The sequence below is a fragment of the Scyliorhinus canicula genome, chromosome 12 (genome assembly GCF_902713615.1).
Source record: "Scyliorhinus canicula chromosome 12, sScyCan1.1, whole genome shotgun sequence".
NCBI lineage: Eukaryota > Metazoa > Chordata > Chondrichthyes > Carcharhiniformes > Scyliorhinidae > Scyliorhinus > Scyliorhinus canicula.
In genome coordinates this window covers 63,736,025-63,747,917 of record NC_052157.1, presented here as the reverse complement: position 1 = coordinate 63,747,917, position 11,893 = coordinate 63,736,025, and the positions used below count along the sequence as shown (strand labels likewise).

Genomic DNA, 11,893 nt, shown 5'->3' with positions numbered 1-11,893 from the left:
GACAGGGATATTGGGAAATGCGACTGGGTGGACAGGGATATTGGGAAATGCTACTGGGTTCACAGGGATATTGGGAAATGCGACTGGGTGGAGAGGGATATTGGGAAATGCTACTGGGTGGACAGGGATATTGGGAAATGCTACTGGGTTCACAGGGATATTGGGAAATGCTACTGGGTTCACAGGGATATTGGGAAATGCTACTGGGTGGAAAGGGATATTGGGAAATGCTACTGGGTTCACAGGGATATTGGGAAATGCTACTGGGTTCACAGGAATATTGGGAAATGCTACTGGGTTCACAGGGATATTGGGAAATGCGACTGGGTGGACAGGGATATTGGGAAATGCGACTGGGTGGACAGGGATATTGGGAAATGCTACTGGGTTCACAGGGATATTGGGAAATGCTACTGGGTGGACAGGGATATTGGGAAATGCTACTGGGTGGACAGGGATATTGGGAAATGCTACTGGGTTCACAGGGATATTGGGAAATGCTACTGGGTTCACAGGGATATTGGGAAATGCTACTGGGTGGACAGGGATATTGGGAAATGCTACTGGGTTCACAGGGATATTGGGAAATGCTACTGGGTGGACAGGGATATTGGGAAATGCTACTGGGTTCACAGGGATATTGGGAAATGCTACTGGGTGGACAGGGATATTGGGAAATGCTACTGGGTTCACAGGGATATTGGGAAATGCTACTGGGTGGACAGGGATATTGGGAAATGCTACTGGGTGGACAGGGATATTGGGAAATGCTACTGGGTTCACAGGGATATTGGGAAATGCTACTGGGTTCACAGGGATATTGGGAAATGCTACTGGGTGGACAGGGATATTGGGAAATGCTACTGGGTTCACAGGGATATTGGGAAATGCTACTGGGTGGACAGGGATATTGGGAAATGCTACTGGGTTCACAGGGATATTGGGAAATGCTACTGGGTGGACAGGGATATTGGGAAATGCTACTGGGTTCACAGGGATATTGGGAAATGCTACTGGGTGGACAGGGATATTGGGAAATGCTACTGGGTGGACAGGGATATTGGGAAATGCTACTGGGTTCACAGGGATATTGGGAAATGCTACTGGGTTCACAGGGATATTGGGAAATGCTACTGGGTGGACAGGGATATTGGGAAATGCTACTGGGTTCACAGGGATATTGGGAAATGCTACTGGGTTCACAGGGATATTGGGAAATGCTACTGGGTTCACAGGGATATTGGGAAATGCTACTGGGTTCACAGGGATATTGGGAAATGCTACTGGGTTCACAGGGATATTGGGAAATGCTACTGGGTGGACAGGGATATTGGGAAATGCTACTGGGTTCACAGGGATATTGGGAAATGCTACTGGGTTCACAGGGATATTGGGAAATGCTACTGGGTGGACAGGGATATTGGGAAATGCTACTGGGTTCACAGGGATATTGGGAAATGCGACTGGGTGGACAGGGATATTGGGAAATGCTACTGGGTTCACAGGGATATTGGGAAATGCTACTGGGTTCACAGGGATATTGGGAAATGCTACTGGGTTCACAGGGATATTGGGAAATGCTACTGGGTTCACAGGGATATTGGGAAATGCTACTGGGTTCACAGGGATATTGGGAAATGCTATTGGGTTCACAGGGATATTGGGAAATGCTACTGGGTGGACAGGGATATTGGGAAATGCTACTGGGTTCACAGGGATATTGGGAAATGCTACTGGGTTCACAGGGATATTGGGAAATGCTACTGGGTGGACAGGGATATTGGGAAATGCTACTGGGTTCACAGGGATATTGGGAAATGCTACTGGGTTCACAGGGATATTGGGAAATGCTACTGGGTTCACTGGGATATTGGGAAATGCTACTGGGTTCACAGGGATATTGGGAAATGCTACTGGATGCAGAGAGATATTGGGAAACGCTACTGGGTGGACAGGGATATTGGGAAATGCTACTGGGTTCACAGGGATATTGGGAAATGCTACTGGGTTCACAGGGATATTGGGAAATGCTACTGGGTTCACAGGGATATTGGGAAATGCTACTGGGTGGACAGGGATATTGGGAAATGCTACTGGGTTCACAGGGATATTGGGAAATGCTACTGGGTGGACAGGGATATTGGGAAATGTGACTGGGTGGACAGGGATATTGGGAAATGCTACTGGGTTCACAGGGATATTGGGAAATGCTACTGGGTGGACAGGGATATTGGCAAATGCTACTGGGTTCACAGGGATATTGGGAAATGCTACTGGGTTCACAGGTATATTGGGAAATGCTACTGGGTTCACAGGGATATTGGGAAATGCTACTGGGTGGACAGGGATATTGGGAAATGCTACTGGGTTCACAGGGATATTGGGAAATGCTACTGGGTGGACAGGGATATTGGGAAATGCTACTGGGTTCACAGGGATATTGGGAAATGCTACTGGGTTCACAGGGATATTGGGAAATGCTACTGGGTTCACAGGGATATTGGGAAATGCTACTGGGTTCACAGGGATATTGGGAAATACTACTGGGTGGACAGGGATATTGGGAAATGCTACTGGGTGGACAGGGATATTGGGAAATGCTACTGGATGCAGAGAGATATTGGGAAATGCTACTGGGTTCACAGGGATATTGGGAAATGCTACTGGATGCAGAGAGATATTGGGAAATGCTACTGAGTTCACAGGGATATTGGGAAATGCAACTGGGTGGACAGGGATATTGGGAAATGCTACTGGGTTCACAGGGATATTGGGAAATGCTACTGGGTTCACAGGGATATTGGGAAATGCTTCTGGGTTTACAGGGATATTGGGAAATACTACTGGGTGGACAGGGATATTGGGAAATGCTACTGGGTTCACAGGGATATTGGGAAATGCTACTGGGTTCACAGGGATATTGGGAAATGCTACTGGGTGGACAGGGATATTGGGAAATGCTACTGGGTGGACAGGGATATTGGGAAATGCTACTGGGTGGACAGGGATATTGGGAAATGCTACTGGGTTCACAGGGATATTGGGAAATGCTACTGGGTTCACAGGGATATTGGGAAATGCTACTGGGTTCACAGGGATATTGGGAAATGCTACTGGGTTCACAGGGATATTGGGAAATGCTACTGGGTTCACAGGGATATTGGGAAATGCTACTGGGTTCACAGGGATATTGGGAAATGCTACTGGGTTCACAGGGATATTGGGAAATGCTACTGGATGCAGAGAGATATTGGGAAACGCTACTGGGTGGACAGGGATATTGGGAAATGCTACTGGGTTCACAGGGATATTGGGAAATGCTACTGGGTTCACAGGGATATTGGGAAATGCTACTGGGTTCACAAGGATATTGGGAAATGCTACTGGGTGGACAGGGATATTGGGAAATGCTACTGGGTTCACAGGGATATTGGGAAATGCTACTGGGTGGACAGGGATATTGGGAAATGCTACTGGGTTCACAGGGATATTGGGAAATGCTACTGGGTTCACAGGTATATTGGGAAATGCTACTGGGTTCACAGGGATATTGGGAAATGCTACTGGGTGGACAGGGATATTGGGAAATGCTACTGGGTTCACAGGGATATTGGGAAATGCTACTGGGTTCACAGGGATATTGGGAAATGCTACTGGGTTCACAGGGATATTGGGAAATGCTACTGGGTTCACAGGGATATTGGGAAATGCTACTGGGTGGACAGGGATATTGGGAAATGCTACTGGGTGGACAGGGATATTGGGAAATGCTACTGGGTGGACAGGGATATTGGGAAATGCTACTGGATGCAGAGAGATATTGGGAAATGCTACTGGGTTCACAGGGATATTGGGAAACGCTACTGGATGCAGAGAGATATTGGGAAATGCTACTGGGTTCACAGGGATATTGGGAAATGCAACTGGGTGGACAGGGATATTGGGAAATGCTACTGGGTTCACAGGGATATTGGGAAATGCTACTGGGTTCACAGGGATATTGGGAAATACTACTGGGTGGACAGGGATATTGGGAAATGCTACTGGGTTCACAGGGATATTGGGAAATGCTACTGGGTTCACAGGGATATTGGGAAATGCTACTGGGTGGACAGGGATATTGGGAAATGCTACTGTGTGCACAGGGATATTGGGAAATGCTACTGGGTGGACAGGGGTATTGGGAAATGCTACTGGGTGGACAGGGGTATTGGGAAATGCTACTGGGTTCACAGGGATATTGGGAAATGCTACTGGGTTCACAGGGATATTGGGAAATGCTACTGGGTTCACAGGGATATTGGGAAATGCTACTGGGTTGTCAGGGATATTGGGAAATGCTACTGGGTTCACAGGGATATTGGGAAATGCTACTGGGTGCACTGGGATATTGGGAAATGCTACTGGGTGGACAGGGATATTGGGAAATGCTACTGGGTTCACAGGGATATTGGGAAATGCTACTGGGTTCACAGGGATATTGGGAAATGCTACTGGGTGGACAGGGATATTGGGAAATGCTACTGTGTGCACAGGGATATTGGGAAATGCTACTGGGTGGACAGGGATATTGGGAAATGCTACTGGGTGGACAGGGATATTGGGAAATGCTACTGGGTTCACAGGGATATTGGGAAATGCTACTGGGTTCACAGGGATATTGGGAAATGCTACTGGGTTCACAGGGATATTGGGAAATGCTACTGGGTTCACAGGGATATTGGGAAATGCTACTGGGTTCACAGGGATATTGGGAAATGCTACTGGGTTCACAGGGATATTGGGAAATGCTACTGGGTTCACAGGGATATTGGGAAATGCTACTGGATGCAGAGAGATATTGGGAAACGCTACTGGGTGGACAGGGATATTGGGAAATGCTACTGGGTTCACAGGGATATTGGGAAATGCTACTGGGTTCACAGGGATATTGGGAAATGCTACTGGGTGGACAGGGATATTGGGAAATGCTACTGGGTTCACAGGGATATTGGGAAATGCTACTGGGTGGACAGGGATATTGGGAAATGCTACTGGGTTCACAGGGATATTGGGAAATGCTACTGGGTTCACAGGTATATTGGGAAATGCTACTGGGTTCACAGGGATATTGGGAAATGCTACTGGGTGGACAGGGATATTGGGAAATGCTACTGGGTTCACAGGGATATTGGGAAATGCTACTGGGTGGACAGGGATATTGGGAAATGCTACTGGGTTCACAGGGATATTGGGAAATGCTACTGGGTTCACAGGGATATTGGGAAATGCTACTGGGTTCACAGGGATATTGGGAAATGCTACTGGGTGGACAGGGATATTGGGAAATGCTACTGGGTGGACAGGGATATTGGGAAATGCTACTGGATGCAGAGAGATATTGGGAAATGCTACTGGGTTCACAGGGATATTGGGAAATGCTACTGGATGCAGAGAGATATTGGGAAATGCTACTGGGTTCACAGGGATATTGGGAAATGCAACTGGGTGGACAGGGATATTGGGAAATGCTACTGGGTTCACAGGGATATTGGGAAATGCTACTGGGTTCACAGGGATATTGGGAAATACTACTGGGTGGACAGGGATATTGGGAAATGCTACTGGGTTCACAGGGATATTGGGAAATGCTACTGGGTTCACAGGGATATTGGGAATGCTACTGGGTTCACAGGGATATTGGGAAATGCTACTGGGTGGACAGGGATATTGGGAAATGCTACTGTGTGCACAGGGATATTGGGAAATGCTACTGGGTGGACAGGGGTATTGGGAAATGCTACTGGGTGGACAGGGATATTGGGAAATGCTACTGGGTTCACAGGGATATTGGGAAATGCTACTGGGTTCACAGGGATATTGGGAAATGCTACTGGGTTCACAGGGATATTGGGAAATGCTACTGGGTTCACAGGGATATTGGGAAATGCTACTGGGTTCACAGGGATATTGGGAAATGCTACTGGGTGCACAGGGATATTGGGAAATGCTACTGGGTGGACAGGGATATTGGGAAATGCTACTGGGTTCACAGGGATATTGGGAAATGCTACTGGGTTCACAGGGATATTGGGAAATGCTACTGGGTTCACAGGGATATTGGGAAATGCTACTGGGTTCACAGGGATATTGGGAAATGCTACTGGGTTGTCAGGGATATTGGGAAATGCTACTGGGTTCACAGGGATATCGGGAAATGCTACTGGGTTCACAGGGATATTGGGAAATGCTACTGGGTTCACAGGGATATTGGGAAATGCTACTGGGTTCACAGGGATATTGGGAAATGCTACTGGATGCAGAGAGATATTGGGAAATGCTACTGGGTTCACAGGGATATTGGGAAATGCTACTGGATGCACAGGGATATTGGGAAATGCTACTGGGTTCACAGGGATATTGGGAAATGCTACTGGGTTCACAGGGATGTTGGGAAATGCTACTGGGTGGACAGGGATATTGGGAAATGCTACTGGGTTCACAGGGATATTGGGAAATGCTACTGGGTTCACAGGGATATTGGGAAATGCTACTGGGTGGACAGGGATATTGGGAAATGCTACTGGGTGCACAGAACAATCCCACAATCAGCTATGTGAGAAATGCAGGGTTAATGCGCATGGAATTATGGGTGGTATCTCGAGATGGATAGAAAGCTGGTCAGCAGACAATAAGTAAAGAGGTGGAGTAAATGGGTCTTTAACTGATTGGCAGGAAGCGACTGGTGGGGTACCGCAGGGATCTGTACCAGAACCCCAACTGTTCACGTTATATATTAATGATTTGGACAAAGGAACTAAATGTATCATCTCCAAATTTGCAGATGATACAAAGTTGGGTGAGAGGGTGAGCTGTGAGGAGGATGTAGAGACGCTTCAGCGGGATTTGAACCGGCTGAGTGAGTGGGCAGATGAATGGCAGATGCAGGATAATGTATGTAAATGTGAGATTATCCACTTCGGTAGCAAAAATAGAAAGGTAGATTATTATTTGAATAGGTGTAAATTGAGGGAGGTGGATACTCAGCGAGACCTTGGTGTTCTTGTGCATCAGTTACTGACAGTAAGTGCGCAGGTCCAGCAGGCAGTAAAGAAGGCAAATGGTATGTTTTTTTATTTATAGAACTTACAGTGCAGAAGGAGGCCATTTGTCCCATCGAGTCTGCACCGGCTCTTGGAAAGAGCACCCTACCCAAGCCCATACCTCCACCCTATCCCCATAACCCCGTAACCCCACCTAACACTGACTGAGTGCAATTTGGACCCTAAGGGCAATTTAGCATGGCCAATCCACCTAACCCGCACATCTTTGGACTGTGGGAGGAAACCGGAGCACCCGGAGGAAACCCACGCACACATGGGGAGGATGTGCAGACTCCACACAGACAGTGACCCAGCTGGGGTTCGAACATGGGACCCTGGCCCTGTGAAGCATTTGTGCTATCCACTATGCTACCGTGATGTTGGCCCTCATAGTGAGGAGATTTGAGTATAGGATTGGGGACGTTTTACTGTAATTGTATCGGGCATAGGTGAGGCCACACCTGGAGTATTGTGTGCAGTTTTGGTGTTCTTGGCTGGGATTCTCCCCTACCCGGCGGGGCGGGGGGTCCCGGCGTAGCGGAGTGGCACCAACCATTCCGGCATCTGGCCTCCCCAAAGGTGCGGAATTCTCCGCACCTTTAGGGGCTAGGCCCACGCCGGAGTGGTTGGCGCCACTGGCGTCAACGGCCTTTGGCACCCACCGGCCGTCGCCGGGGCTGGCCGAAAGGCCTTCGCCAGTTCACGCATGCGCCAGTGTGTCAGCAGCCGCTGATGTCACCACCGGCGCATGCGCAGTAGAGGGGGTCTCTTCCGCCTCCGCCATGGTGGAGGCCGTGACGGCGGCGGAAGAAAAAGAGTACCCCCACGGCACTGGCCCGCCCGCCGATTGGTGGGCCTCGATCGCGGGCCAGGAACCCGGGGGCCCGCTCGCGCCGCCAATCCCGCCGGCACCAGAGGTGCTCAAATTCCCACCGGTGGGAGAGGCCTCTCAGCGGCGGGACCTCGGCCCATCGCGGGCCGGAGAATCGCCGCGGGGGGCACGCCGATCGCGCGGCGCGATTCCCGCTCCCGCCGATTCTTGGGTGGCGGAGAAATCCGGGCACGGTGGGGGCGGGATTTACGCCAGCCCCGGGCGATTCCCCGACCCTGCGGGGGGTCGGAGAATTCCGCCCTTTATCTGAGGAAGGATGTTCTTGCTGTGGAGGGAGTGCAGTGAAGGTTTACCAGGCTGATTCCTGGGATGGCGGGACTGGCATATGGGGAGAGACTAAATCGGTTAGGATTATATTCATTGGAGTTTAGAAGATTGAGAGGGTACCTCATGGAAATTTACAAAATTCTCACAGGATTAGACAGAAGAGAATCAGAAAGAATACTTCTGATGGTGGGGAGTCCAGAACTAGGGGTTATAGTCTGAGGATAAGCGGTAAACCTTTTAGGAAAAATGTCTTCACCCAGAGAGTGGTGAATCTGTGGAATTCACTCCCACAGAAAGTAGTTGAAGCCAAAACATTGTGTAATTTCAAGAAGGAATTAGATATAGCTCTTTGGGCTAAAGGGATCAAGGGAAATGGGGGAAGGCAGGATCAGGGTATTGAACTTGATCAGCCATGATAATAATGAATGGTGGAGCAGGCTCGAAGGGCCAAATGGCCTCTTCTTGCTTCTACTTTCTATGTATGTTTCTATATATGACCCAGAGCATCTGGGTTGTTTTCGGAAGAGGGATAAATATTGGGAGAACTCCCACCCACCCAATACCCCAAAATAGTGATCTTTAACAAGTGTGTTTCCCACATGCAGCTGTGAAATGTGTTGGGACATTTGATGCTGTGAAGCAGCAACGGGAATGCCAGCAATGTTAGTCGAGGGGCGAGGGAGAGGGGTTTATTAAGGTGTCGAGGGGTGAGTCAATAGTTTGGGAGAATGGGTTTGAGTTTGATGGGTTTGATGAGTTTGAGAGAGGAAAAGAGTGAGAGGGAGTGTGAAGGACAGAGAGAGGGCGAAGGAGAGAGAGGGGGAATGGGAAAAAGAGAGGGAGGGAGAGAGGGGGAGGGAGAGAGAGCAGAGATAGTGAGGGAAGGAGAGAGGGAGGGTGAGGGACAGAGTGAGCGAGAGGGAGGGAGAGAGAGAGAGGAAAAGAGTGAGAGGGAGCGTGAAGGACAGAGAGAGGGGGAAGGAGAGGGGCAAGGGGAAAAAGAGAGGGAGGGAGAGAGGGAGGGTGAGGGACAGAGTGAGAGAGGGAGAGAGCAAGAGGGTGGACGAAGGGCAGAGAGAGAGGGAAGGAGAGAGGAGGAAGGAGAGAGAATTCTGTGCCTGGTGTCACGTCAGGGCTCGGAGATGTGGAAGTGGCCCTTACCTTTCTGCCTCATTGAGAACCAGACTGTCACAATCAGCACACAAATGATCGCAAAAACAAAGATGGCTAAGACTCCTCCAACCACTGCGTAACTGACTGACGTCTGTGACTCCACAACTGCTCCTGGGTCTGGAGAGAGGGAGGGAAGGGGAGAGAGGGGGAAGGAGAGAGAGAGAGAGAGAGGGAATGAGAGAGAAAGGGAAGGAAAGAGATAGAGGGTGAGGGACAGAGTGAGAGAGGGAGGGAGAGAGAGAGAGAGGAAAAGAGTGAGAGCGAGTGTGAAGGACAGAGTGGGAAGGAGAAAGAGGGGGAAGGGGAAAACGAGAGGGAGGGAGAGCAGAGATAGTGAGGGAAGGAGAGAAGGAGGGTGAGGGACAGAGTGAGAGAGCAAGAGGGTGGATGAAGGGCAGAGAGAGAGGGAAGGAGAGAGGGGGAAGGAGAGAGAAAAAGTGGGAGCGACAGAAGGAGAGAGATAGAAAGGGAGAGAGAGGGAAAGGGAGGAAGAGAGGGAGAGGGAGGAAGGGAGAGAGAGAGATGGAAGGAAAGAGGGAGGGACAGAGTGAGGGAGAGAGAGAGAGAGAGATAAAGAAAGGGTGAGAGATGGAGAGAGGGAGGGGGGAGAGAGAGGGAAGGAGGGAGGGAGAGAGTGAGGGAGAGAGAGATGGAGAGAAAGTGACGGAGGGAGAGAGGGAGAGAAAGTGAGGGAGAAACGGAGGAAGAGAGGGTAAGTGAGACCAGGAGAGATAAAATAAAAATGAGGGAGCGACAGAGGGGGGAGAGGGAGAAAGAGGGAGAGCGGGAAGGAGAGACAGAGATGGAATGAGGGATGGAGGGAAGGGACAATGCAGGAGATGGCGGGATAGAGAGAAGTGTGAAGGGCAGAGAGAGAGGGAAGGAGAGAGGGGGAAGGAGGAAGAGAGGGAGAAAGGGAGGGAGGATGAAAGGGAGAGGGGGAGGGAGAGAGGGAGTGTGAGGGTCAGAGCGAAAGATTGAGGGAGAGAGAGGTAAAGAGCGAGAGGGAGGAAGAGGGAGAGAGAGAGAAAGGGAGGTTCAGAGAGAGGGAAAGAGAAAGGGAGAGAGAGAGGGGGAAAAAGAGAGGGAGGGAGAGGAAGTGAGGGATAGAAAGTGTGAGAGATCGGGAAAGAGCGAGAAAGAGGGAAGGAGAGAGGGAGGGAGGGTGAGTGTGGCCAGGAGAGAATAAGAGGGAGGGAGAGAGAAAGGAAGTGAGAGGGAGAGCGGTAAGGAGTGAGAGAGAGAGAGAGAGAAAGAAAGAGGGAGTGAACGATAGAACAAGAGAGAGAGAGAAAGGGCGGGAACAAGAGAGAGTAGGAGAGAGAAAGGAACCAAACACGCGAGGAAGGGAGCGAGAGAGGGGGAGAGAAAGGGAGAGAAAGAGACAGAGTGAGGGGGGAAGAGAGAGGGAGAGAGAGAGGAAGAGAGAGAGAGAGAGAAAAAAGAGAGAGAGAAACAGTGAGGGTGGAAGAGAGAGCGAGAGAGTGAAAGAGAGGGGAAGGGGGAGAGAGAGAAAGGAGAGAAAGAGAAGAAACACAGTGAGGTTCACAAACGCATCACAGTTACAGCGGACAATGATCTTCTTTGCGGCAATGTTAACTGGACAGTGAGAACCTTCTGAAAGATCACCGCCTCCCTCACACATCAAAGCCAAGGCCCCAGAATATAAAACACCGCGAGACAAACTTTGCCTACATATTGGCGTCCTCTCTGATGCCCTGGAGAAACGATATCCCTCAAGCAAAATTACTGAAACAGAACCGATCCAGCCAGTCATGTGGTGCCCTGTGGGATCTTGCTGTGTGCAAAATGGCTGCCACATTTCTGTCATTACAGCAGTGGGCGCCCTTCACAAGAGCTTCATTGGCTGTGGGAGCAGTTTGTGGTCACCCTGAGGTTGTGAAAGGTGCTATAGAAATGCAATTCTTCAGCTGTTGTTGCCCATAAAAATCTTACAACACAGGAGGCCATTGGGCCCATCAATCCTCTCCTGGCTCTTTAATAGATCATCCAATTAGTCCCCACTCCCCCAACTTCCTGCAAACTTTCCCCTTTCAGTATTTCTGCAATCCTCCTTTTAGAAAGTTCCTGTTGGGCAGGTGGCCCTCTGATCCGGCTGATCACCTGGAATGTGAGGGGACTGAATGGGCCGGTCAAACGGTCCCGCGTGTTCGCGCACCTGAGGGGGCTGAAGGCGGACATGGCTATGCTTCAGGAGACGCCCCTGAAGGTGGCGGATCAGGTCAGGTTGAGGAAGGGGTGGGTGGGCCAAGTGTTTCATTCGGGGCTGGATGCAAAAAACCGGGGAGTGGCGATCCTGGTGGGGAAGGGGGTGTTGTTTGAGGCGTCGAGTGTGGTGGCAGACAGCGGCGGGAGGTACGTGATGGTGAGCGGCAAGCTACAAGGGGAGCGGGTGGTGCTGGTCAATGTATACGCCCCGAATTGGGACGATGCGGGTTTCATGCGGCGCATGTTGGGC

At 50.3% G+C, this 11,893-nt stretch overlaps 1 protein-coding gene across 2 annotated transcripts in view; it reads right to left on the bottom strand.

Annotated features, from left to right (window-relative positions):
- The window catches only part of cadm4 (cell adhesion molecule 4), a 547,921-nt gene that overhangs the window by 76,301 nt on the left and 459,727 nt on the right, over positions 1-11,893 (bottom strand). Inside the window, exon 8 of one of the 2 annotated variants that reach the window (XM_038812886.1) lies at positions 9,403-9,531. The exons of the other annotated variant lie outside the window; for it this stretch is intronic. Coding sequence (XP_038668814.1) covers positions 9,403-9,531 — 129 coding nt within the window. The remainder of the gene's footprint in view (positions 1-9,402; positions 9,532-11,893) is intronic. 2 annotated transcript variants of the gene reach the window in all.